This window comes from Paralichthys olivaceus, chromosome 9 (assembly GCF_024713975.1).
Source record: "Paralichthys olivaceus isolate ysfri-2021 chromosome 9, ASM2471397v2, whole genome shotgun sequence".
Classification (NCBI taxonomy): domain Eukaryota; kingdom Metazoa; phylum Chordata; class Actinopteri; order Pleuronectiformes; family Paralichthyidae; genus Paralichthys; species Paralichthys olivaceus.
The window spans coordinates 13,352,097-13,379,109 of record NC_091101.1 but is presented as its reverse complement, the minus strand read 5'-3'; the positions used below and the strand labels follow the sequence as shown (position 1 = coordinate 13,379,109).

Genomic DNA, 27,013 nt, shown 5'->3' with positions numbered 1-27,013 from the left:
TGCTTTCTGAGACAAATGGAAGAGAGTGATACTGTGTATTGTCGGTCGTTTAACATCTCCTCCACATATTCTGTAGGAATATGCACATGCACATTGCCTGATATGCGTAACTCGCACCGCCTGTCAGTCAAAAATTTAGCTTATTTCACATTTCCGCCTGGCGGAAACTGACAAAAAAAAAGGAACAAGGCTGTCTTGACAGAAGTGACAAAGGCAACCACGGATATAGCTGCACAGACCTCAACCCACCCAACCCGAGAGAGGCGAAAACTCTTGCACAAAACTTTCAACGAAAACGTGGGGAGCTTCTTCAGAGATCTGGCAGAGGCACAGGGGTCCCTCCGCTTTCCTCCTCTCCAAACCTTGAACAGAGGAGACTGAAGGTAATGTTTTTTTACTGTGTGGTTGCGTGTCTGACAGCATGAGTGACAGAGAACGTTAGGATGGGGTGTGTACATGTGGGGCTTTTGTATTACATATGTCTTTTACAAGGTCACATCGCTTTATATAATATAATGAAATTGGTTCACTAGTCACACATCGGAGCCCACTCAGATAAATGTAAAGTATAAGCCTCCAATAGAGGGGAGGAATGGTGCAGGCCTGTCATTTATTCATTGTCATGGCATTGTTAGTGATAGTAATGTTTGAAAATACAATAACAAGAGGAACGAGCTCATATCAAATGTAATATCTTTAAATCAGACTAATTCTCACACACATGCAATAAGTAACTGTTTTAGCTCTGTGTGAACATCACACTGCGGGTGCCTCAGAAAGCGGAAGTGTGCATACATGGCAATAGTTTGAAGCAGAAAAAGGAAGTGCTCTTTAAACTGGACATGCCAGTATAAGGTCATCCAGTATTTGTATGTGTGTGTTTGTGTTACTCCCTATCATGTGACATTGAACCCTGTAATATGATTGACAGGTTTAATATCTTTAACATTTAGTTCTCTCGTGCTTTTGTTACAGGCTGTGTAATTCACCTTTTCACAGCAGTTTTATCCTCTTTGTCATTTTTGACATACAATGTTATTATCATTTTTTTCATACTTCAAACATGATAACAATTTGTTCACAGATTTCTAACTACTGACATTCATTATAGGACTGTACATTAATAATGATTCAAATATTACATTTTCTATGAAGAAACATCTGACAGATTTTAATACCTGACCTGAAGAGATGGTGTTGGGGGTTAAATAGATGTTTTATTTTGATATCATTCAATAAGATCTGTCATGTTCATCTTATTTACATAAATCACATTTATCAAACATTTAAAAAGCATTTTCTGACCAACAACTTGTTTTCAGTTTGACTAAATCTAGTGCTTCTTTCTTTTCAAATTTGTCTCTGCTGCTATCCTCTCTTGGTATCTGTCTACTCCGCTCTGTCAGACCTGTCTCCTTCATTCCTCACTCTCTTTCTCATCCTCTTTCTTCCTCTCTTTCTCTCTCAGTATGGCAGCCTGGGACCTGTTAGTCACAGTGGAGGACCTGGGGCCTGATGCCCCACCTGTCAACCTCAGTGTGACCTCTGAACTCCACGTCGGAGGGGTCATCCTCAAGCTGGTGGAAAAGACACGTAGGTCACTGTCTGTCTGACGCTGATTGTCTCAGTCTTTCTCTCAGTCACACACTGAAAATAGTATTTTCTGAGCCCCTGATCGAAATTTATATTGCTTTGCACATAGGCTCCTGTTAATTTGGTGGCATTTAAATGAATAAATGAAGTTACTGACTGATGATCCAACAAGAATTAAATAATCAAAAAATCATAGTGAGGTTATAATGATTAGGAATTAATGACACATCCTACATGCATTAAATCATCATGCAACTCATGCATTAGTTAAAACCATCCATTACAAAACTGCAAAAATAAGTAGTATGTGTTATAAATAAAACTACTTGTTATGCAGAAAAGGAGGTGTATGTTTAAGTATTATAACAGTAGAGACTGCTCAGCTGTTATATGTGATATAATTATATTATACCATGATAGTCTTATACTATATTTTACATTCACATAGCAAATATGTTATTTATAAAGTTAGTTTATTGTTATTTCTAATTATCATACAATTTATTTTATTTAGTGAATCATAATTTTAAATTTTTTGGGATTGAAGTTAGGTGGTTGCTATGAAACTGAAACATCCCTTTTGAGATTTCCTCTGAGAAAATTAGGGCAAAAGAAAAGGCGAGCAAGGAGCTCAGCAACTCTGCATTTCATGGACGCATTTAAATGCATTTACCTCAGATGTCTGATTTATTCTAATCATCGATCGGTTGACGATCAATTGTCTGTCATTTTAATCTTCACTCAATTTCTTGTGCGTGGTGCATCAAAGCCAGAAACTCACATAATAATGTTCTACACCAAGTCCATAGAAAACTCATGGGTCATTGAGAGAATGTGACCCTGACGTGATTTGAACACGCAACCTTCTGATCTGGAGTCAGACGCGCTACCGTTGCGCCACAGAGTCTCTGGTGGAGGCCATTGTTGCAACTGTTAAAATCCAGTGTTGCTGAACGTCCTTCACAGCAGCCATTTTCACATAAAACAGAAGCTAATATTAATTTAAGAATTGATGGCCGAACTGTTCTGGGTTGTTCCTAATGAAGTGAACAGTAACACTAGGCTACATAGAACAGATACGATATAAATGAATCATTTTCCCCTCATTGTCACTTTAATGTTGTGAGTGCTTGAAACAAATGGATGTTAGCTCAGCCTCGGCCTTTAGTGACATTTGTTTTGTGTGTGTCCTCTGCAGAGATCCAGCAGGATTGGTCGGACCATGTCCTGTGGTGGGAGCAGAAGCAGCGGTGGCTGCTGCGGACGTCCTGGACTCTGGAGAAATATGGCATTCATGCTGATGCTCGGCTGATTTTCATGCCTCAGCACAAGCCCCTGAAGCTGGGTCTGCCCAACGGCATCACCCTGAGGCTGAAGGCCTGCTTCTCTAGCCCCGTCTTCCAGACCGTGATGGGCATCTGCAAGATGCTCAGTGAGTCCATTCATTCTTTCTTTGTGTCTCAGTTTGTTTGCTTGTTTGTTTCATTCCTTCCTTTAACTGTAATGTGATATAGTAATGGAACCATTCCCTCAGTTCTTCTTCATTCTGTTTCTACTCAGAAGCTGTTCATGACCTAATTATGCAAGATGTGTAAATGTGTCTCATTTATATGTTGCAGTCTAATTTGACTATAACAACACACACACACACACACACACATACACATCATTTTCAGGCCCCCACCATCTGCTTCATGCTTTCATTTATTCTAATTGTGGCACCTCTTGGTCTCAATTCCTCACCAGAAATCCCCTGGAGGTGGCAACTGACTGCAAAGGTTTTTGAAAAGCAGCAGACTGAGGGGAACTAATGAAATCTGTCAGTAGAAAAGCAGCTTAGAGGGAGCTGAGGTACAGTTTAAGAAAGCTCGGATTTCTATCGAATTCCCGAACACTGAGAGGAGGAACAGACACAGAAATAGATCTCTATTAACTCTCTTTGTGTGTAAAAACAAAGGATGGGCTTCCGCTGCAGAGCAAAATGAAATATAACTCAACACTTAAAGACTGAATCTGCCTAATATTTACAATGGTTTTAATCCATTACTGTCAGTGGCTGCCTTTTGATTATGACACTTGAATCTAATTGTTCTGCTCAACAAAGCATAGACACGATAACCATGATGTGAAACAGTATCAAACGGCTTGTGGCACCTGTTAGTTTAAATAATATGTATCCTGACCCTGACGTGATTTGAACACGCAACCTTCTGATCTGGAGTCAGACGCGCTACCGTTGCGCCACAGAGTCTTGTCATACATTGAACAAACTTCAGATCTGGAGTTAGACACAGTCGACCCACAGAACTGAAGAGTAACCACTCCTTCACCTCCATCACTGAATAACAACTAAGCATTGAGACAATGACCCAAATTTAATCGTTTTATTAGAGCACAATGTATCATCTTAGATAAGATAATGGAGTTTTGGATCCCTAGTGTGAACATGCTACCTTCTGATCTGAAGTCAGACTCGCTACCACTCGCTTCTATCTATTGAAATATGAAAAATCATGGTCTAAATTTCTGTGCCTCAACTATGAAGTGTGACCAATCCCAAAATAATTCCAGGACATTGTTGCACTGAATAGGAATCTTATGACCGAGCAGATTTATCTGTTTGAACAAGCTACTTTCTCATCTGAATTCACAGATGCATGTCAGGCTCTTAAATACCACTCAGATACATCCGATCCTTAGAAATCAGTTGTGTAATTTGTAAACAATTGTAAAATGAGAATAATCTGAGCAGCAGAGCAATTCTGAGATTTTGAGTTTCATACTTGGCAGGTTTCGCTAACCTTTGTGTCATAGGTCTTTGTGTCTGTACCACAGTGTTGTACAGATGTGTTCCCTGCTTAGTTTAACACACACACACATTCTTCAGACCCGGAATCAGACACACTACCATTGTATTACAGCTGAGACAAACTCTGCTTAATGAAACAAATCTCTATTTCCTCTCTGTTACCTCTACAGACATCCGTCACCCTGAGGAGCTCTCCCTCCTTCGGCCTGTAGAGGAGAAAAAGAAGAAGAAAGACAAAAACTCAACAGAGGAGATCTACGACCTGAGCGAGGTGCCCCTCTCCTCAGGTACACACTTCATACACTCACACACATATGAGAAGTTGTGTCTCTGAGCCAATATATGTAAAGAAATGTCAAAAATGTTTGATGTACCATATGCACAATATGTCAAAACTAATTTCAAAAGATCAAAGATTGATTTACTACCACCAATTTCATTTTTACGTTATTGTTCTTGGACCTTTCTTAAAGGGATTCCTCCCTTTGTTGTTGTGCAATAAAGAAAATATTAAAAATAACCTTTCAACATATGAGCAGCACATAAGGTTATAACAATGATCACTGAAAGATTTTAATTTGAGTGTGTTTTGCCTCTAAGAAGACACTGAGGTATGCTCAAGGATGAGATTTAGCCTCAGGAGCTTTTATACAAACAGTCACATTATGCTCCTGTAAATGAAGGTAAACATGAAGCACAGGGGAAAAGATTCAGATGAATCATGGAGTTTATAATGTGTATGGTATATATAATCTATTCATTCATCCATTATCTGCCGCTGGAAAATGTTAAACTGTTTTATATGTCTGTTAAATGTATTAGTACATGTTTTCATGCCATCTTACTAAATTTGATGAAATATGCATCATGGGACCTGTCTGAAAGGTTCCATACAAATAAAGTTTGATTGATGGTTTTATCAGTTTCTTGTACGTTTTGCAGTAAAAACTGAGACAACTATCGAGCTCAGACTTTATCCGTTCAATTTTTAGTCACTTAATTCCCTTGAAGTTAACTCCCTATTAAAAAAAGAGGTGTAACCTTTCACTTCTCATTTGCAGTGTCCCGGCCTTGTCTGTACAACGGCATGCCAGCTCACTTTGCTGACTCACCTCAGGTGGAGGCTATCTACAAGATGCTTTCAGTTACTCAGCCTCCCCCCGCCCCAGAAGTCATAGCCAAGCAGTACCGCCCAGCCAGCGTGGTAGACAAGGCCCATATCAATGGCAGGTATGTCCATATACATACACGTGTGCTAAAACCAACGAGTGACGAGCTGTGGCTTTTGAGAACAAGCAGAGTTAAAGCTTGACAGCCCCACAGTTTTATACTACATATTCTGCAAGGTTATAAACAAAGTTTAGCTTCAGGCCTCCTGTTTCTCAAAGAGTCTGAATCTAAAGAGTCACACTTCTGACTCGTAATATTTATGTATATATATATACTGTATATATGTATAATTACAATTTTGTTTTCTCAGGTGGTTGGACTCATCCCATTGTCTTCTGCAGCAGGGCATCCAAGAAAATGATCGACTCTGGCTTCGCTTCAAATACTTTGCCTTCCATGACATAGAACCCAAGGTGTGTGTGTGTGTGTGTGTGTGTGTTTGTGTAAATGTTAATACAGTACATTTTTGTGCACAGTACAGTGGCAGTGTAACCATTCTTTCACCTCCACCCTCTTATTCCTCTTGTGTGTCCCTGCAGTACGATGCTGTGCGTCTGACCCAACTTTATGAGCAGGCTCGCTGGAACCTCCTGCTGGAGGACATCGACTGCACAGAGGAGGAGATGATGCTGTTTGGAGCTCTGCAGGTAGAAACTGCTGTGGAGGGAGAAATGGGTGCATCAACCGAAATAGAAACATTATTTTCAAAATGCTCTATAGGAAGTGAACGGTTCCCCTATTTAGCTCTGAAGTGTTTTACAGGAATTCAAAAGTTCAATTTTCATTTTGACACTAGTAAGGATCCAGACTAAAGCCATATATCGCCATATTTTGTCAATATATGTCAAACTACATTACTGGATTAAAAATTACACCCAATTTGTATTTCCAATAACAGATTTAAGGTTGCACTAAGGTTAAAGGTAGAACTAGTTGTAAAAGTTCTGTCTCTCTTGAAGACAAGTTACAAGAGATTGCCCTTTATAAACTGATGTTAGAATCCACATAAAATAGGAAGCTACAACACAGTCTCTTTTCACATCTCGTACATTTGACTTTGTCACTCTCCTGTCTTCTATTGAAACTCATGTAGTACCACATCAGTAAGGTGTCTCAGTCCGAGCCCCAGATGTTGAGCTCCAGTGCAGCCATGGATGACCTGGAATCAGCCCTGCAGTGTCTAGAAGTCAAGATGGATGGAGACAGCAGCTCTGCATCCGATCTGCTGGTCAGACATATTGGACTCACTTTATTATATATTATATTATTATATTATTTCTTTGTTTGAAGTACGAGTTTAAAGGGAGATTTCAAAGAATAATCATTTCTATGTTGTTCTTCACGGAAACAAGATAGTGAGATGTGAATCATTTATCCATTCCTCCAGGAAAACATGACTGCACCAGAACTCAATGACTATCTGAAGATATTCAGGTGAGATTCCTTTTCCAACCTCTCAGGTCTACATGAACTGATCTTGACTGATGACATAAACATAAATAAACATCTACTATTTAACAAATGTTTTACTTTTGAACCACTGACAAAAACTTAAACTGTATTTTCAATTTTTTTTTCATTTTCTGTTATACATGAATAGACAACAGTGGAAGTGATTTGGTGAAATCTATCTATCTATCTAATGTGACTGTGTTTCAGGCCAAAGAGGTTGACGCTGAAGGGATACAAACAATACTGGTTCAAGTTCCAGGATACATCCATCTCTTATTTCAAGAGCAAAGAGGAGAGCATCGGAGAGCCCATCCAACAGATAAACCTCAAAGGTACTGAATAAACTATCATACTTTTTTATTAGTATTACATTTCCTGCTAAGTCAGGTCACCATTCGTGTCCTCAGTTATTGAACCATAAGTATGAATCAATTAGTTAGATGAACTGGCAGTCATAGTTTAGTATCCTGTTAATTTAGATCAGTGAAACATCACTGCTCAGAAATGATCACATACAGTACTACAGCATTAAGTGATGCTTCCAAGTAAATCCCGACACACACACAAGTTCAGGCAGGTATTCTTATTAGGATTTGCATTGATTTCCATATTGTGGATAGCCTAACCAAAATTTTGACACTTAACAAAAAATAAAACACAAATACGCACATGTCATCAAGACAGAAGAGAACAGGAAGTGTGATTAGACCATCATTTACACAAGACATTAGTGTTTGTTTCTCTCCTCTGTATGTCCCAACAACATTTCATCTCCAGGTCTGAGTTTTCTGATACTTTGATAATGACTCTGCACACAGGGTGTGAAGTGGCTCCAGACGTTAACATGGCCGCACAAAAGTTCCAGATCAGACTCCTGATACCAGCGCCTGAGGGCATGAACGAGGTCTATCTGCGCTGTGAAAACGTGAGGTCACACGCACACATCTCTTGTTTCTGTATGTGACATCCTCTCATTTCCATCACCTCTCTTTCGACACCTCATGTTACTGTTTGTCTCACGATCTCACACCTCTGACCCCAGCTCCACCTCTCCTCTCTCTCTCTTTCTCTATCTACACTGTGTCTTTGTCTCTCGCCCTCCAGAAGCAGCAGTATGCTCAGTGGATGGCTGCATGTCGACTGGCCTCCAAATGCATGAGTCTCGCAGACAGCAGTTTCCAGAGTGAAATACAGAGCATCCACACTTTCCTGGAAATGCAGCAAACCAACACTGGTTCCAACAGTAACGCACCTGCCAACGATGAAAGCATCAATACCCACAGTCTGGTATCACCACGCTACCACAAGAAGTACAAAACAAAACAGGTACAACAGCCACACAGGAGGAGGAATGAAAAATGACACAAAATGATAAGAAAGTTTAGAGGCAAGGTTTCATATTTGTATTAGACATCTGCAGCAGTACAGGGATGGATATTGACTTTATAAGTTTGTGCAGCAAATATATGATCACATCTGATCTCTACCCTCTACCTGTTCCTCCAGCTGACCCCTCGTATCCTGGACGCATACCAGAACGTGGCTCAGCTCTCGCTGAATGATGCAGTGATGCGCTTCCTGCAGATCTGGCAGGCTCTTCCTGACTTTGGTCTCTCATACTTCGTTGTCAGGTTACGTTTACAGTTTACTTTGAAGCTTTTTCAGAATTCATCAATTTAATCCCATTGGTCCCAAACTAGAACTTTGATAGTTACATTTTTCTTCCTATTACGTAAAATGTCAATACATATTTACTCATACACAGCATAAATACATAAATGACTGTTATAGTTGTATTTTTAAAAAAGAACAGTAAAGAATTTAAGGCCAAACAATAAAAATATCTGAGGCACAGTTCAGTTGATGAATGTTGAAACTGTCAAACATTCATTCATCAGTTCCTGCTCCTGACGCAGTAGTGGTATAAACATGAGTGTTGATAAAAGTGATGGCATCCAAAGCAAGATTTTAACAACAGGACACTGAAAGACATTTGTTTGACCAACAGGTTCAAAGGTAGCCGAAAAGACGAGGTAATGGGCATCGCCCCAAACCGCCTAATCCGCATTGACCTGGGAGTGGGTGATGTGGTCAAGACGTGGCGTTACAACAACATGAAGCAGTGGAACGTCAACTGGGACATACGACAGGTCAGACTCTGTAATCAGGCTTTTGTCTGGGAGAACAGTTTGCAAGATGTGTGCGCTGGTGAATTAGCTCGTTTTGGTTTTCTGAGCGGTCATGGGTTGTGGAAAATCTTATGTCACTAAGCCATTTGTCTAAATGTCAGTCTGAGTGAATTTGCGACTTTAGAAACCTTAAATAAAACATTAGTTAAGCTACACACAGAGAGAAACCTCCAGTTATGATGGAGGTTTGATCAGCAGTAAAACGGGAATACAGGAAGTGACCTCATTAACACTGACTATAAAACCAGAGGACTTCTGGTTCTTACAGGGATGAGTTTATTTTTTCGCTGTGTCTAATTATCATTCCTAATATTATGCATTTATCTTAGCTAACATTTGTTTCTTCGTGTGTGTGTCTGTGTCTCTGACCCCTCCAGATGGCCATCGAGTTTGAAGGCAACGTCAACATTGCGTTCAGCTGCGTGACTGCCGACTGTAAAATCGTTCATGAGTTTATTGGAGGCTACATTTTCATGTCAACACGCAGTCGTGAGAAGAGCGACACGCTCAATGAGGAACTCTTTCACAAGCTGACCGGAGGCCATGAAGCTCTCTGAGACTAAATCACACAGTGAATTTTATGTTACATTTAGTCAGTCACAAAAAGTTTTTCTAGTGTTAGATTCACATGCACTGTTTCTGAGGAGGGAGGAGTCCACATGAGTTCAAGTCAAGTGGTCCTCCTGCTGACTTCCACTTTCCTTCAGGATGAAGTAACATCTGGTTCATCATCACTAAGACAAAATAATTTCATGGAGTCGTAACAACACCTCTTGGATAAGCCACCAGCTGCTTTTCTTTTTCACCCTTTAGTATTCAGACTTGTAATCAGTATTATTCAGGATGCAAAGCTAAACTTTGTCCACTGCTGCAGTCGTATTATCACTTTCATCACATTATTATTAGAGCCAACAATTAAAAATACAATCTTTTCCACATAAACATGTGGATAAGAAAAAAATCTAATTACAGAAGTCACTTTTAATAATCTTTACTCCTGGTAGTCGTGACATATGGTGGTAACTTCTGTTGTTTATTACTCAGGAAGCTTAAGATGAATTATCTCCTCTCCCATGCTGTGTGGCCATATCTTGCAAGACACAGTAAAGGCAGTCCGTTAACTAAAAACCAGTTCCTGCATCCTCTGCTTTCCTTGAGTCACATGACTAACCACACATGCAAATGTTTGTTAGCTTGTTAGTTGCAGCAGGCAGTGTGTGTGTGTATTTGTGACCAGTGTTATATATTTTATAACTTTTTATTCAGATTGACCTATGTGGGCCATAGTTTAGTTAGCACTAACAATACAATGAGAAAATTAGATTAGATATACTTTATTCATCCCACAACGGGGAAATTTACTGAAATGTAAAAGGTGACATTCGCTAGTATAAGTTGGTTAATTTGTCATATACAAATAAAGATGCTTCCCTACTGTAATCCTGATTCTGTCAATGACAACTTTTCCAATTTAGTTTAATTTAGGATTAACTCTGAATGGACTCTCCTTTTCCAGAGGATGCTCCTGCCAAAGTACCAAGTGTTACCAAGGGAACTGTTATAAGCATCAACCCACCACAGGATGCTAGCACAGGTGATCCTTCCAGCAACCACAGATGAATTAGTATCCCCACACTGATAGAATTTCTATGACGCTCGATCACAGCCAACACTGACGGGAATGGTCAAGTGCTGTCTAATCAGAGCAAAAGAGAAAACACAGGAACATATTTAGAACTACATAAACATGCATGTCTGATACTGTAAACTCTAAATAAACACGTATGTAATGCACATATTCACACTAAAAACTGTTGTACACTCATGGACGCACACCTATTCAGTATCAACACAGTAAAGATTCCATCTATCAAAGCTTTAATCACACCTTGCTAACTATTCTTAATTTTTTTTTATTACTGACATGACCAATTAAAAATGTTCTAATTCAAAAATGGACCAATTCAAAAATCTATCTTTTCCTACAGCACTTTTATTTTATTTATTTTCCAGATTGTTATCACAGTTTCAGTTCAAATATTGCAGCGGTGATTCAGCATGTTCGCTGGAAACAGACGGGAACAACTGGGAAGTTGTGGTGTGATATTACATGGTATAACATAACAAACAATATAACATGTTAAGTGGTGATATTTGAAGGTGCTGGGAGGATTTGTTACCTAAATATTGACAGAACCAGGCTGACAGCAGAAACCTGTCGTTAAACTAAGCAGCTGCTTTGTATTTACTGTACAGATGTAAAGGAGAGTCTCAACTAACTCTCAATTTTTAAATATATATATAATAATTTAATGTATATTATTGAATTAGTTGTAAGAGAAAAAAATATTTTCTTTATGTCCTTCTATATGTTCTTTCCTTCAGATGAAAGTGGAAGTTTATTTTGTTATTGTCATCTTGTATTTTGCTGTTCTAACAAATATTAGTAGAAATGACACTGGCTGGCTGCTTTAAATCATCACGCACTACAGTATCATCACCACTGTTTTAAACCCACCTAACTCAATCAATCAAAACATTGGTTCCTCCCACTGGCAGTCTTGGTTGGAGCAGTCTTCCAGGACGCCTGACGTGAGGCCACAGTTTTTACCCCTTCAGCGGCTGCTCACTGCTCAGGGTGGGGCAGGAGGGAGAAAGCGGCAGGGGAGAGGTGTGTGTCCCCCCGGTTACACACAGGTGACGCAGGCTGCCTCTACTGCAGTGGCAGGATGCTCCCTGAAACACAGGACAAGAGTGACCTCAGTGATCATGAATCCTTCAAAACAAAATCTAAAAAACTCCATGTGATAGCTTTTCTTACGTGTGGGTCTCAGTCTTAAGGCTCGGCTAAAGTATTTTGGGAGAAGTTTTCCCTCTGCGTCACCTGCAGTCAGCAACACACCGTTTTCTGACCAGAAGAACTCAATACCATCTGTACAGTCACAAATACATTAAAAACAGATATGAGACAGATTGTTGGATAAACAAGTGGACTCAATTGGGAAACAGTCAAAAGGCTAAACTGACCAGCCAGAGCCTTTGTGACGTTGATGAACACGGCAAGATCACAGTCACTTCTCATTCCTGGAGGGAAAATGAAATGACTCTGTAGGACCAGTTATTTGAATGTCCCAGAAGACACGCGTGTGTGTCTCCTTTTCTGTCACACACACCTGACATGACACCATCCTCCCCTGGGAGTCCTGATGCCAGGTGGATGTGCATCCTCTTCATGCGGCTCAGACCCTGCTGCTGGATAGAGCTCCATTTGCTGAGGTAGGAGCCATGAATGGCCTCAGCTGGATAGTCTGAAGAACCAGTCAGGACCGGTTTCAGCTCCAAATCCCTCACCTGACAACAGCAAAGGAACCAGGGAGAAGTTTGATGGACTAGATTACCATTACAGTTTTGTTAAACTTTGCTTCATTAGTTGTAAAAATCTATAGTGATAGTCAGGTCAACTACTGTTTGGGGAAAATCTGGAGAAAACACTGACTGGATAGGATCAAAATTATGGGACAATTTAAGATGTGACTAAACCACATAGATTCAACATGTTAGTCCACAAGGAGGAAAACTGATCCATCTAAAAGCAGTTTTGGTGCACATTAAATAAACAGCACAAATATAACATACATATCAACATATCCCCAAACATCCTGGCATGCTGGTTTGCTGATGAAACCAATTTTCTTCCTCTCTGTGCCATCCACAGATGTCCATGTGTCTCTGTTCAGGAATACAAACAATCCTAGAACTCATTGCTCTGTATACCTGCACTGAATGGCCCTGGTTGGCTCGAATCTCCAGGCGTCCATCCTCTGGGTGTGAACGGAGCTTGAAGCGCTGCTTGTCATTTGTGACCACGACTCTCTCGATGTCTTCCAATGAGTAAGAGCGAAACTGCGGGTGAGCCAAGAGCTCTTCCACAAACAAGAAGCCATCTGTGAGGAATCATAGCTGTTATAACTCTGATCACAGTTCCATTTTTCACTCACCTCTGTGCACTGCATGCTGCCCTGGAATACATTTACAGTCCACAAGCATTCCGTGAAACTAAGAGCACAGGGGGTGGGGTTATACCCTGATTGTATTGAGTGCTTTGACTATGGTTCATAATATGAGTGACTCAGTCCATCAGATGAAGAGGCTGTGATTGAAGCACAGATCTCCAAATAATATGCTTTAATTAAACAATTGTGTTTAGTGAGCCAATTGGTCACATTAAAATGAAATAGACCGATATATGAAAATAATACAGCATTACAACTCTTACATTTACTCAACTCTTACATTTACAAGACAAAAAATAAACCCACAACATAATAATGATAATAATAACTAAAACACTTTATTTGTATAGCCCTTATCTAAACAAGGTTGCAAAGTGATTCACAAAATCCATGGCAAAATTTGGATAAATATATATAAAACTATTATTAATATTATTATTCATCATATTACAAAAGTCCAATATATATTGTGTGTAAGCATGGTGAGGAAATAAATCAGATTTCATTTGAGTGCACTACCTCAGATTTGTAAAATAGTGTTTGTCATAAAGAAACGTTTAAAACCACAACCGTCACTCAGGAGCGAAATTCTGTCAATGAACTTAAAATAAACAACAATGTGATGTTTATCATGATCATCGTTGATTACGGAGTGATATGAAAAGATGTCCTGGAAGCTTCATACTTCAAAACCTCTGACAGAGACTGTGACAGTATCAGTGAAGGCTCTTTTGTTTTATCTAGATCAGCTCACCTGCTCCCATTTGAAGACCCATCTGGTTGGCTCCATGGCGAAGAGCATAAGACATGGATTTGGACAGGCGGACATCTCTGTCCTGGTCAGGGAGGACAGATTGAGTGTCTCTGTCAGCTCTAAATATAGCTATGGTTTAAAAAAAGAGCCCAGACTTTACTATTACAAACAGCCCATGCTGCCTGCCTTAATAGTAACATGTCACAGACATGTCATGAGTTAGAAATCCGTTTTTGGGAGCTTTTATAAAATGGGCACAATCTCATTCTGTGGAGCTACAATCTCTCACCTCTCCACCACGGTTTCTCCTTCTTCCTCTTCCTCCTCTACCTCCTCTGTCACTGTCCATGTCAATGCAGGAAGCTCTATCATTCAGATCATGATCTGAAGCTGCTGGATGATGTAATGTGTAAATCTGTGGGTACGTTTCAGAGCAAACCTCCACGACACAACAAACATGCTCCCACTTCCTGTCTGTCCCCTCCACCCGCCTGTAGGTGGCGGTGTGGCAGGTGGAGTGTGGCTGTCGTAACCTAAGCACCACAGAGGAAAATTAGCATTTTGTCTGGGAAGGAAACAAACAAGCATCATCAGCCGCGGGTGAGAAAACTTTCCCCGCTTCGCTAAACACACGAGTTACCCAGAGCAGGACCGCTGCTCTCTGTGTCAGGCGAACTCAATGCTAATGGATGCTAGCAGATGACGGGTCGTGGCGCTCTGGGATTGTACTTGGCTAACAGATGTTAGCACGGGTGATCAGGAGCTGCATCTCTGTCTGGAAGAAGATCATCATTTGACGTTGTCGGCTGTGTGTCCTCCTCACCTGCTCGTCGTTGACGGTGTTGTTTGTGTGTAGTGTCACATGCGATGGTGAAACTGCGCTGAGGGATTTGCTCAGATCGCCATGACGGCTCTCCGAAGACTCAACTGTCAATAACGGTGTTTAAAAAGACACACGGGCCACACTCGCGGTGAGTATCCTGCTTTTTCAAAAGTTACTTTTACTGTTGATGTCACAGAGTCATTTTTTAGTCGCCACCATGGACTGTGTTTAAAGAGGTCGCTACATGTTGATGTTACTGTTCTTAATGCTAACACTGTAATGGAATTCTTATGTACGGTGGCCCACAAGTGTCGAACAGAGTGTTATGAATATTGCGTTCGCTCTTCTTTATTTTAAGAGAACCTCATTAATTATAATAGTAATACAGTGGTTTTTGTAATTTGCATGCAGTGACCCTTTATGTATTTTGTTTTGCCAAAAGAGATGACCCAATGTTTAATTTGTGCATGTCATTATCTGAAGAAATCATAACTTTTTCTTCTCGATATTTATGCAGCTGACCCCAGAGCTGTCTGTAATGATTTATCGTCTCTCTTGCTAAGGTGATGGAGTTCCCCCAGCATTCCCAGCAGCTCCTGACCGCTCTGCGTTCCCAGCGTCAGCGGGGCTTCCTCTGTGACTGCACTGTCGTGGTGGGATCATCCTGCTTCCTGGCTCATCGTGCTGTTTTGGCCTCCTGCTCGCCTTTCTTCCACATGTTTTACTCGGATTCCCCAGGCAGCAATGGTGGAAACAGCTCTGTCACACTGGACAGTGACATTGTCACGGCTGCTGCTTTTGGCTTGCTCTTGGACTTTGTCTATGAAGGTGTGCTGCAGCTGGAGGAGTCTCCACCAGTGGAGGACGTATTGGCGGCTGCGAGCTTTCTGCACATGAATGAGGTGGTCAGAGTGTGCAAAAGACGACTGCAGAGACGAGGGCCTCTGGCTGAGGCAGACAGCACTCGCTCCGAAGAGAGTGCTGGTGTGAGGAAGGCAGTAGAGATAGGAAGAGATGGTGGGGGTGGAGCTGAGCCTGTGGTGGCCATGGCAGGAGATCACTTGAATTCAGTCGCAATGGCCGTGCGACTCTCACCAGTGGCGGTGAGGAGGCAGTTGGAGTCTGTGAAGTCTGAGCGGAGGACTGGTGGGGGGTCATTAGAGGCACGGATTCACACTCCTCTGAGCCCTGATCTTGCGGATACCACTCAGCCAGGTATGGATGCCCCTCCTTTGCCCCCAGGCAGAGAGCAGGTGCAGGGCCTCATCACTGGTCAATCTGTCCCCGCCTCTGGAGGTCACACGAGGATGGTGATTGGAGGTCAGGGGGAGGGGTCGGCACTCGGGAGCCCCTGCAGCACCACAGAGATGTACAGGTATAAAACTGTTGTAAATGTATCGACTAAAATAGATATAAAATAATTTACATAATATTCAGAGACAAGTGGAATTCAACTGGTAGTTCCAGTAAAATGTACAGGGCATGCACTTAATTGTTGGGCATTCTTACTATTTATTGTTTTATCCTCATTTCTTTCTTTCTTTCATGTGCCGCAGCAGCAACCAGCAGCCCTCTTCGTCGTCTTCTTCCTCCCTGATCCCAGTGAGTTTGGCTGGTGGGCGGTCAGGGGTTGCTCTGTCAGAATCCAGTCTCTCCCCTAGACTTCATCAGGACGTACCACGACTTCCCCGTGACAATGATGTTCGGAAACCCTTGGAGACTGACCACAGAGGCACATCAGACGGAGGACAACAGAGGGTCATGTTAATCCAACCGTCAGCATCCAACTCACACTTACAGTCCAATCCAACACAATCACCAATTCAGCGTGCACCTCCCCAAATCCGAATCCAGAACACTTTGTCAGTTCAAAGCCAAAGCTCAGACTTTCACATTCATTGTCAGACACAAACCCTTGGGGGGCCTGAGGGGGATACCAGAGCCTCACACCCCATAAGAAGTGTAGGCAGAGTGCATACAGACAGCAGTGACGAGAAGAATGTCAAAGTCAAAGTAGAGGCCATAGTTATATCTGATGAAGAGCTGGAGGAGGAGAACAGAGAGAGAGAACCAGTGATGGAACTGGACAATGATTTTGAAGATGACATCCAGGAAGAGGAGCTGAACAGTCCTCAGTTTCTCCACTCCCACCCGCAGGCCCTACTACAGATGACGTCCCATTCAAATGACTACTCCTTCCCCCTCTCTCCGTCCTCCTCCTCTTCTGGTGCCGGCCCTTCCTCCCAGGAAAACTCTTTTGCCGCCTCCCTCATTCCTCCGTCCACAGCTCAGCAGCATTTAGACCCTGCAGCGTATTTCCAGGACTCTATGGGTAACTTCATGGAGGACGTCCCCACTTGTGGCGTCTGTGGAAAGACATTCTCATGCACGTACACGCTAAGGCGCCACGCCATTGTGCACACACGCGAGCGCCCTTACGAGTGCCGCTACTGCTATCGGAGCTACACACAGTCCGGCGACCTGTACAGACACATTCGCAAAGCTCATGACCACACGCTGCCGGCCAAGCGCAGCAAGGCAGACATGGATCCCTCCCTGCCCCCACAAGCACCACCAGATCTCAGTTAACACACACTGTTGTATTTCAATACTTATTCACACCCACACCAAAACTTTAATATGATACACTGACTGAAATAATGCCTTCAACCCTATAATGAGTTAGCGATTACTTTTTTAAATCAATTGATGAATTGTGTTGACTGAAAATCTCTATCACAATGTCCCAACACCCAAATAGTTTCTTGTTATTTTCTTATTTTATCCAATCAACAGTTGAGACTGAAACATTTTATAACACTTCAATAATCGAAATATTCACGTTTGAGAGGCTAAATTATTTTTTCGTATTAAATATAAAAGCCAATCTGCTTTCAAAATCTTACATTTTCAGAAATAAACACTAATCTGTTTATTTCTATCGCTGCTTTATTTTCTTTCTTTCATACTTAATACTACATCGTCACATTTGACACTACCCTGAAACAACAAAGCGTACCTGATAGATTTTTTAAATTTATATGACAATAATGTTTATAACATTTCTAAAAGCACTCTTCCCATTCCCTTAGTTGTGCTGCCTCTCAACCTGCAACCAAAAAAGTTCCTTCTCATTTTATTCAAATATCTCAAAATATTTTTATCTTTGTAAACACCCTGGACTGAAGTCCCCGTCTGTCTATTCTAGTGAGGACGTTTCCACATGAATACTGAAATACAATAATTCATACTGAGAGTAAATGTTTGGGTATTAAATGTTATTAGAAAGAATAAATCATGTATGAAAATGTTTGAAAAAGTCATTTGACATTCTCCACTCAAATCATCAGTTTATGTCAAAGCAACACTATGTAGCTTTTACTGAACAGCAGCGCCCTCTGCAGCCACACATGGGGATTAATTATGTTTGACCACCTCTGAGCAATGAATTGGTTTTCATCAGGAGAAAAACATCTATCCATGTGTTGCGTAGTCCCACTCACTGCACTAAAACACAACTGAGCGGTGGATATAATCCCATGGTCCCCGGCTTCCTGAACCAGAAGCTGCTCTCTGTTCAAGGAGTCCAAACCAAAGCAGCATCATTCTCTGGAATTCAAGTGAGTTAATCTTCGAAACTCAATTCGAAGCTGCTATTTTAAGGTTGAAAAGTTGCTTACTGTTGCTGATTTATAAAATTGTCTTTCCGGTGTGACTGTGTCCTGACAGAGATCGACCTATGTCCTTCCATGATTTACTGTTTGGTGTTATTTACAGGATGAAACTATGTGTTCTTTATGTGGCAGCACATATCTGCAGAAATGATATAATTAGAAACTGATCGTGCAGTTTATATCTTATGAAACTTACTTTGCCTTTTCTCATCAGTGCAGCAACGTTACAAACAGACTGAATTCTCAAAATCATTCCTTTAAATTAAATATTTAAATGACAAACAATACGCTGTAAATTTAGCCGGATTCTCTCAGCACTGTGCCTTATTATGTCCTGCCTTGCAACAGACTCATGACATTTACCATCAGCATCTAATAAAAGATGTTAGGAATGAAAAACAAGTTAAACTATGTGAACCTACATTCCCTGGTAGGGTATTAGAGTAGAGGTGAGGAAGCAGTTATTATCTTTTGTCTTTGCTTATTCTGTATTTTTTCCTGTCGTAGAAGACTGCATGTACAGTGTGAACACATGGTGACACAAGCAGAAAACATGCCTCCTGTTGAAATCTAAAACTGTAAATGTGCCTCAATGACTGTTTGACACTGTGGAATTTGTTCTTCTTCTGCACCGTTTCAAATGTTTTGGGAGCTGGTGGAATGAAATTTGTTTGTATTAGCGTTGCCATAGAAACCTAAGTTATTTGGAGTCACAAGGGAAAGTGAATCAGTGGTTCTTTAGAGTTGTATGGTAGAACGTGTTGAAAATCTAAATGTTACCTTGTTGTGAATTAATGTGTAAATATTAATGTTTCAGTGACTCACAAAATGCACAGGTTGGTCAGTCCACATTTTTAAAATTTCACAACAAGAGAACATGTACAAAAATATAAATGTTATACCTGTCTGCAACAGTAACACTACACAGGTTAGCAAGTCTTTTCACTGGCCGGTAACCAGCAGTTACTGGACATTTCATTCCAAACACGTGGAGGTGACATCCACCAGCATTTTCTTAGCAAGAGGTTCGTCTCTATCTTCAGTCTTCGACCGGCCCGTGGATCTGTGAGGAGACAAAATATCAGTGTCCACCTACAAATCTGTCTGCCTCTGTGTCCTTGTCTTTCCAAACAATGATATTCTAATTAAATACAGCTGTCGATAAAGTGTTTTTTGTATTTTTTTTTATTGAAGAGAAACAAAGACCAGTGCCACAACACTGTTCCAATATCAACCCAGCGATCCACTTTTAATTGAACCATTTGTATCTACGCTTCATATTTTTTAGCTGCATGTTGACTGAAAGATTCAAAGTTTTTAGGCTGTAAAAGTCATTTTAATAGTATATATGCTTATGTGACAAAAACAAATGTGTGATTAAAATTATTGTTTGATAGTTTGCTCTGTCAGTAAACAAAGTGAACTTCCTGCGGAAAATGTGTAAAGCTGCAGCTTTATTTGACTTACATTCTTAAAGCCATGCTTGTGATTAAGGGTTAAACTTACTAAAATATACCCATCTCAAACCACAGTCTAGATAAGTTAGTAGTAGATGACACAGGTAAAGTCTTAAACCAGCCTTTTAAGTAAAAATAAAAACCTAACAAACAACTTACAGCATCAGCAAGCTCTGGCCAATCCATTGCCATCACAACAGTGTCGTCAGAATTCGGAGATGTCTCCAGGTTCCAGTAAGTCAGCTTGTCAAACACAGAGGACACCTTCACTGTCCTGTCCTGGACACACACACAAATTATTATTATTATTATTATTTAGCATCATGTATTCATTCAGTTGTTTGCAAAGCTTTTGGCAACTATGGCCAAACTGCATATTTGTTTTTTTAGGTGAAAAGAAGTCAATTAAAACCCCAGCAAAGAAAAACAAATGAGTGTTGCTCAGATTGTTTTTCTTTGTTTTAAAGAATAAGGGGTTTGTGACCCTGCTTTTGGCAGATATCACTTTTTGTAGCGACCCAAGTCTTTCTATTCTGGATTCAGTCATTATTACCCACTCTCCACCCACATCACTGCTAATCTGATTTGTTGCCTCATGCATTCAACACTATGCCTCATGTGGATTGATCCAGACAGTTTGAGTGGTGTTTACCTCCTGGTCAGAGCCGGGCTTGTTGATCTCTTTCAGCACCAGGCCAGTGTAGCCCTGCGGACAGCTGAGCTCCTGCCCCTTCAAGCCACGCCCTCTGAATGACACCGTCTTCTCTGTAAAGGGAGACATACACACCAGTGAGTCTGAGCCTTAGTGTGTCTTTCTTTTATTTGAACTGCAGCTTATCTTTACTTTGCAAAAGTAAAAATCTGACAGAGAATAAACACACTGTGTGTGTACCATATTTTCGGTCTTTAGTGGTCGCTGTGAGGTACTGTGAGACCTGGGCCGGCCCGTTGTGTTCGATCTCACAGGGCAGGAGATGGACTGGAGCTCTCTGTGCCTGGTCCACTGACGACACATGGACACGGGTCACACTGGTGTTACAGGACATCCTGCAACCAGAAGACAGGAGAGGACAAACATAACAATTCATCTTCACTCTACTATTTTACTGACACCGAGTGTTCAGCCGGAGCAACCTTCACTATGATTATAAAAGCAGGTCGCCTGCTTTACTTTACTTCACATTTAAAATGGTTCTGTCCTCTTTTATCGATTTTACTTGTCACTGGATTTTATGTAATTTTTAAATCTGTTTTACTGATTTCATTGCTACATTTTATTTCTTGTCAACATTAGTATTTTATTGCTTTAGTAATTACATTTGTACCGTCTTCGCTCGTCAGCACACAAAGCACTTTGAATTGCACTTAACAGTTTGATAGATTGATTTCCCTTCTGTGTCCATGTGATATAAAGAACTCCAGCAAATAGACGATTCATCAAGTTAGTTCACCAATAAATAATCGGCATCTGTTTCGGATAAACTGCTTTTCTCTGTTTTGTAGTATGACGAACAGAGCATGCACAGTTTAGATAAATAAGTATTCAGACATTTGATTTTAATATTTGAAGACGTATTAATACCTAATGAAGTTGTGGAAACTGCACAACAACAACTTTATTTAACGTTGGTCAAATGAATGTTATTTCGAGAGGAATCATTTGTGTCTGTTTCTGTCAATGACCACAAACACTGAACACTTCCGCTAAAATAAACAGCACGTCTCCTCCACCACAGACTCTAAAGTGTTTTAACGATGAAACATTAAGAAACAAACCTGCTGTTTAGAATGTCTTTAAACGATCAGCGAGACTTCACCTTCTTTTACTTTTTCCTTTAGCGCCAGTCTCTGTGTGACGGCGGAAGTTTCTTCTTCTTCAACGCTCGATGATGTTTTACCGGGTCTCTTCGACCAGGAGCTGCCGCCCCCTGTCGGTGAGAGGTGATTTTACTGATGCAGGATGTGGGATGGACTCAACCCTGTCGTCCAATGAGAGCTTCTTACAGAGCCAAAGCCAAGTTAGTGTTTCTGTGCTCACAACTCTTCAGGGGACAGTGTCATGCTGTGGACCAACACAAGGAGAAGTCGTCCCTCACAGTTTGGAGGCCAACTGAAAGCAGAGGTGAGGATTTTTTTTTTTTGCATGCTAAAGTCAAATGACTGTTGCAGGCATGTTTATATATATTCTATATACTCTAGCTATATTGCACATACTTTCATATAGTACAGATTGTTTTACATTCGTACTTTCATTTTTATATATTCATATAGCTTCTTTAATTATTGTTCGTGTGTTTTAGGTTCCTGTCTTTATTTTTCTCTCCCTGAAGTTACAGTGCTCGCCTCTTACTTTTGTTACACCAAAGCAAATTCCTTGTGTGTCGTAAACCTACTTGGCGATAAACACGATTCTGACAATGATGGATGGCAAGATATGCGTGTGAGTGAGTTTGGATACATGCAGCTTCTCCTAAACGCAGCAGCCAGGCTTCACACTAAAACCATTATTAGAGATCACATTATTCCCATTTTCTACATTCTCCTTGTAAATTCCAGAATTTATTCTCAGATTTTCTTGTTGATCTTGAAGGCCTGTTCTAGACCTTCAGCAAAAGGCCTTGTTAGTTATTTCTCAATCCCAAATCCCTTTTTCTGTTCAGGCCCACACTATCAAAAAATCTCCCCGAGATGTGTCTGACAAGCTCCTTATCCTAGTTTAAATCTCTCTTATAGATAAATATCTAACTAATCTTAACTTTTTCCATGTAAAATGTTTTTTTTAATGCAGGCTCTGATCTTACCGAATATTTTAATATTTTCCGATTTGTTTTTGTCACACTCTTCTCACCCCATAAGATTTCTAACCTTATTCTTCTGCCCTAATGTTTTCTAACTCATCAAAACAAGCTGTTTGCCTTCAAATCTTAATTTTTCAATTTGTATAGAAAGCTGCTACGTGAATTAACTCTATACTTATATTTGTGTTCAATAAATAGATATGATTACAACTTTAATTATCTGAAACAAGAAAATAATCAGCTTACATTTATATTTGATGTTTAGTGAAGCGTTTCCTCCTCCAGCATCTGCTACAGTTTATATCAAAGATACAAACAGCTTGATTGTTGCATGTATTAAAGTGAAAGTTGCAGTCAACCATTGACACAGTTCTGAGTCATATGATGTGCGAGGCCTCTGCTTGTGATGGAGATTGGACTCGGTGGTTTTTCTCTCACCAGTGTAATGAATGTACTGACCTGTGTTTTCAACTTCAGTACATGAAAATATCCATCCATATCCAACCATGTACAATTACCATGTCTCTTTTTTCAGTAAAATAGGGATCAAATCAAATAACACATTCAGTCTCAGTGAAGCCAGTATGCTTCTTTTAATCCATCCGTACATTTCCCTTGTATAACATGCCTATGACATAGTTCATTGACCTTTCTGGGTATTTTGTATGCCTTGTTCTGCAGCTATCTTGAATCTGTTTTTTTCACTTTCATTTTCTTCATCCTCTCTTGGATTTTCAGATATTAATGGATCAGGAAAGTCACTCGCGTACAGGGGAACTGTCAGTCCCCATTGGTCGGGCTCTCCTGAGGCTGCGGGATGCTGTCACCCTGATAATGTCAAGTGCCCAACAGAGAGTCATACAGAGCTTTGTTGTGTTCTTTGTCATCTCGCTGCTCCTGTGCCTCGCTGCCTTTTTATACGGGAGCTTCTACTACTCGTACATGCCCTTGGCGTCTTTTTCCACACCTGTGCACTATTACTACAGGTGTGTATGTGAAGTGCTGAGGGCCACACTGCAAATACTGTGTGTTTTATGCTATGGTTTATGTCTTAGTGTTACTTACTTATTAACCTTTTTTTGTTTAGGTCAGACTGTGAATCTCCCACCTCTTTTCTGTGTGCTTATCCAGTGGCCAACATCTCTCTGATGAAGAACAAGAAACATGTATGTATGAGTGTGTGTGTTTGTGTGTGTGTGTGTGTGTGTGTGTGTGTGTGTGTGTGTGTGTGTGTGTGTGTGTGTGTTTAATTTCCTGTGTTTGTACTACTAGTAGAAGGTGTCCTCTTCTAATTGTTTATTCAGGTGCTGTCGTTTGGCCAGGCCTATCAGATCTCTTTGACCCTGGAGATGCCTGAGTCTCCAACCAATCAGGAGCTGGGGATGTTCATGATCAGGACGACCTGTTTCTCTCAGGAGGGAGGCCAGGTCGCCTCCTCTGCTCGCAGTGTGAGTTGCACAGAGATTTGCTCAACTCCCCTAGGCAGTCTCATTTGAACTTACAACCAACTGCTTTATTATTATAGTTCCTTCAGACTCCAATGACTCACTGGTGCATGTTTGCTTTTGCTGTGTGTTTCTCAGGCAAAACAACTGCTGTCTGCCTCCAGCACTCGCTTCGTAAGTACAGCGCTGACGCACAATAACCTCCTAATCACACAACCTTGGCAGAGCCAGATTAGAGCTGCTTATACGCTTGCTGCAGAGCTCCACTTCTACACAGGCAGTGTTCAGCTCATTGAGATGATGGAGTGAACATGTGAAATAATGACTGGAACAGAGACATGATCAAGGCAGATGCTGTCATTGAATGTGATCACTTTAATACCATGTGATCAGAAAACAGAAACCCAATCTATCCATTATCTATACCACCTATCTATCTGACATTGGGCAAGAGGCAACATATAGAGACAAACATTCACAGCTCATTCTCACCTACAGTTAATTTAGAGTCTCCAATTAACCTAACCCCAATCTGAATGTCTTCTGACAGTGGGTGGTGCCAGGAGAAAACCCACACGCGAGGACAACATGCCAACTCCACACAGAAAGGCACAACCAGGGTATCAAACCAATAACCCTTCTGTGAGGCGATACCACTGTGTGGCCCTAGAAACCTTCTGACACTATCAGAGAGGGGTGGATCATGGTTCATTGAGATCAGCTTTCATTAAACAAAATAAACAACCCAGTCACCGAGTCGTACACAAGATAAAAAATCTGTGTCAACATCAATCTTCCTAAATGTTCATCAAGCCACCACTGAAAACCCTTTTTGTTAGTTGGGGTATCCCACATTAGAGGGTTGAGGATTGAATAAAGTAATTTCTGGTAAAGTGTTGTTAGGGTGACTGTGTGGTCATGTTGTGGTCAGAGCATGCTGCGATACCGCTCAGAGCTGCTGAGGACGCTGGGAACGCTGCTGTTCTTTCCTGCCTTCTTGACCGGAGCCACTGAGCAGAAACAAGTGCTGGAGGTGGAGCTCTTCTCTGACTACACAGACGACCCTGTGAGTAGTGGTGCACTCCTTTGTGAGTGTGCGTGTGTTAAGTCTGCTTGAAGAATGAAAAAGTATTTCGCTTTAAGACTAACCAGTAAATTGTATCTTCATGTTCAGTATGCCCCCTCCGTCACAGCTGTCATTGAGATCCTGTCCACCAAGGTGCAGATCTACTCATCTGAGCTCTACGTTCATGCTCATTTCAACGGAATTAGGTGAGAGTCACTTACAAAATTGAACTTGAATCTGTATCATAGAGCTGATAGTTGCTGTAACATCATAAAGAAAACTATGAAATTAAAAATGTTCAATCTCATGGCAGTGATTTTGAGTTTTTCTGCCTGTCCGCCCCTCCCATTCTTGTTAACACAATATCTCAACCACAATTTGAGGGAATTTCTTCAGATTTTGTGCAAACATTCAGTTGAACTGAAAGATGATCTGATTAGATTTTGGTGGTCACAGGTCAAAGGTCAAAGTCCCTGTGACCTGACAAAACATGTTTTAAGTCTTGTGAACGAAACATCTTAGGAACACCTTGGGGGAATTTCTTCATATTTGGCAAAATAGTTGACTTTGACTTGAAGATGAAGTGTCTAGTTTTTGGTGGTCACAGGTCAAAAGTCGTGTTGACCATTAACGTATTATCTTAAGAACGCCTCAAGAGAATACTTGTTTTAGCAATCTTGTAACTCATCGTACGACAACAGATGTGGTGCCATAATGAATTTCTTTGTTTTTCTGTGTCCTTTCATCAGATACTTGTTGTTCTACTTCCCTGTCATATCGGCCCTGGTGGGCGTGTCCAGTAACTTCATCTTCCTCAGCATCCTCTTCGTCTTCAGCTACGTGAGGCTGCTGATGAGAGTGGAGTGGAAAGTGGAGCAGGCGAGAGGACAAGAACAGCAGCCAACAGTGAACTTACCACACACAGACCCTTCTATTTAGCTGCACTTCACGAGTTTGTGCTTGAGCAGAGTGTGAATTGTTGCCAAAAATCCTCTCAGGTGTTGTGGCTCGGACTGGGTGGCCTCTGAGCGCTTGTTCTCCTTGTCATTTACAGCTCAGAACAGATGGACCTGAGTCAGAGAGGGAAAAGAACAACAACCAGCAAGAGGATGAAAAAGATGTTGCTGCGGGTACAAAGAAATGACACAGACACACTTGCAAAGGCACACAGAAATGTATTGTTATTTTGAGATATTAGCATCAGTCACTAGGCACTGACAAAGTGAGTGTGCTGTGGCATGTTTGACTGCAGAAACCAATTTTTTGACAGGTACGGCAGAGCTGCTGGAACCCCTCCGGGTAACCCCCACAAATCAGAGTTGGAAGAGGCCCGATTCGCACTTTGGTGACAGCACAGAGCAGCAGAACATAGATACACTTGGTCAGGATGAAATAAATGGACTAGAGGCAGCCCGAGGACATTAGAGAAGAAGAGAAAAGAAGAACAGAAAGCAAGATGTAATGATAAAGATTCAAGAGCGATGTGTGGTTGAAAATTACTCCGAAAGAGCAAATCTAATACTGACTGATACGCTAAGGGATGACCTTTACCTTCAAATGTTGTCAACATATTTTAAGTTGATTGAATTTTATGCCAAAATGCTTCTCTTGTGCTTTCTAGAATCTACTCTGTTCACCTGATCCAATAAACCCTTTTGAAAACCTCGAGACTATTTGTTTATTCTTTTGTGTTGTCAGAAAACACAACCCGATACAGTAAACTCACAGAGTACACACTCATTCAGTGTGAGGACACCTGCTATCAGGCGG

General features: G+C 41.0%; 5 protein-coding genes and 2 non-coding genes across 11 annotated transcripts; 3 read left to right on the top strand and 4 right to left on the bottom strand.

Moving 5' to 3' along the window:
* The first annotated feature begins 122 nt into the window (after nucleotides 1-122).
* On the top strand, nucleotides 123-10,653 carry fermt3b (FERM domain containing kindlin 3b). 2 transcript variants are annotated; one of them, XM_020104133.2, is made up of 15 exons: nucleotides 123-383; nucleotides 1,469-1,593; nucleotides 2,792-3,025; nucleotides 4,573-4,689; nucleotides 5,464-5,632; nucleotides 5,883-5,985; nucleotides 6,112-6,219; nucleotides 6,666-6,800; nucleotides 6,960-7,006; nucleotides 7,232-7,356; nucleotides 7,843-7,949; nucleotides 8,129-8,350; nucleotides 8,531-8,655; nucleotides 9,033-9,174; nucleotides 9,591-10,653. In XM_020104133.2, exons 2-15 carry the CDS (start codon nucleotides 1,470-1,472, stop codon nucleotides 9,768-9,770), a joined length of 1,938 nt encoding a protein of 645 aa, XP_019959692.2. In that variant the 5' UTR covers nucleotides 123-383; nucleotide 1,469; the 3' UTR covers nucleotides 9,771-10,653. The 2 variants fall into 2 exon arrangements, with proteins under 2 accessions (XP_019959692.2, XP_019959770.2); XM_020104211.2 differs by having other exon boundaries at nucleotides 128-383; nucleotides 1,407-1,593.
* Nucleotides 2,429-2,500, bottom strand: trnaw-cca (transfer RNA tryptophan (anticodon CCA)). Its single transcript has one exon. It is a non-coding gene; the product is annotated as a tRNA-Trp (tRNA).
* trnaw-cca (transfer RNA tryptophan (anticodon CCA)) lies at nucleotides 3,773-3,844 on the bottom strand. Its single transcript has one exon. It is a non-coding gene; the product is annotated as a tRNA-Trp (tRNA).
* Nucleotides 10,654-11,186: 533 nt separating the features above from the next.
* On the bottom strand, nucleotides 11,187-14,941 carry trpt1 (tRNA phosphotransferase 1). 2 transcript variants are annotated; one of them, XM_020109903.2, is made up of 8 exons: nucleotides 14,804-14,941; nucleotides 14,270-14,513; nucleotides 13,981-14,062; nucleotides 12,988-13,157; nucleotides 12,387-12,564; nucleotides 12,241-12,297; nucleotides 12,035-12,145; nucleotides 11,187-11,949 (listed from the first exon to the last, which is right to left on the bottom strand). In XM_020109903.2, the coding sequence occupies exons 2-8, from the start codon at nucleotides 14,327-14,329 to the stop codon at nucleotides 11,927-11,929; spliced, it is 681 nt and encodes a 226-aa protein (XP_019965462.2). In that variant the 5' UTR covers nucleotides 14,330-14,513; nucleotides 14,804-14,941; the 3' UTR covers nucleotides 11,187-11,926. The 2 variants fall into 2 exon arrangements, with proteins under 2 accessions (XP_019965462.2, XP_019965538.2); XM_020109979.2 differs by lacking the exon at nucleotides 14,804-14,941 and having other exon boundaries at nucleotides 12,035-12,097; nucleotides 14,270-14,471.
* Nucleotides 14,815-19,643, top strand: zbtb3 (zinc finger and BTB domain containing 3). Of its 2 annotated transcripts, none has more exons than XM_020104538.2 (3): nucleotides 14,815-14,951; nucleotides 15,367-16,178; nucleotides 16,363-19,643. In XM_020104538.2, exons 2-3 carry the CDS (start codon nucleotides 15,370-15,372, stop codon nucleotides 17,390-17,392), a joined length of 1,839 nt encoding a protein of 612 aa, XP_019960097.2. In that variant the 5' UTR covers nucleotides 14,815-14,951; nucleotides 15,367-15,369; the 3' UTR covers nucleotides 17,393-19,643. The 2 variants fall into 2 exon arrangements, with proteins under 2 accessions (XP_019960097.2, XP_019960015.2); XM_020104456.2 differs by having other exon boundaries at nucleotides 16,360-19,643.
* rnaseh2c (ribonuclease H2, subunit C) lies at nucleotides 19,318-21,895 on the bottom strand. Its single transcript, XM_020111256.2, has 5 exons — nucleotides 21,711-21,895; nucleotides 20,827-20,981; nucleotides 20,587-20,699; nucleotides 20,094-20,213; nucleotides 19,318-19,540 (listed from the first exon to the last, which is right to left on the bottom strand). Exons 2-5 carry the CDS (start codon nucleotides 20,978-20,980, stop codon nucleotides 19,517-19,519), a joined length of 411 nt encoding a protein of 136 aa, XP_019966815.1. The 5' UTR covers nucleotide 20,981; nucleotides 21,711-21,895; the 3' UTR covers nucleotides 19,318-19,516.
* Nucleotides 21,896-21,900: 5 nt separating this feature from the next.
* On the top strand, nucleotides 21,901-26,911 carry LOC109642822 (seipin-like). 2 transcript variants are annotated; one of them, XM_020107798.2, is made up of 10 exons: nucleotides 21,901-22,056; nucleotides 23,471-23,718; nucleotides 23,820-23,898; nucleotides 24,037-24,180; nucleotides 24,316-24,351; nucleotides 25,109-25,243; nucleotides 25,352-25,449; nucleotides 25,993-26,149; nucleotides 26,298-26,373; nucleotides 26,514-26,911. In XM_020107798.2, the coding sequence occupies exons 1-10, from the start codon at nucleotides 21,994-21,996 to the stop codon at nucleotides 26,666-26,668; spliced, it is 1,191 nt and encodes a 396-aa protein (XP_019963357.2). In that variant the 5' UTR covers nucleotides 21,901-21,993; the 3' UTR covers nucleotides 26,669-26,911. The 2 variants fall into 2 exon arrangements, with proteins under 2 accessions (XP_019963357.2, XP_019963424.2); XM_020107865.2 differs by having other exon boundaries at nucleotides 26,298-26,418; nucleotides 26,514-26,661.
* Nucleotides 26,912-27,013: the final 102 nt, after the last annotated feature.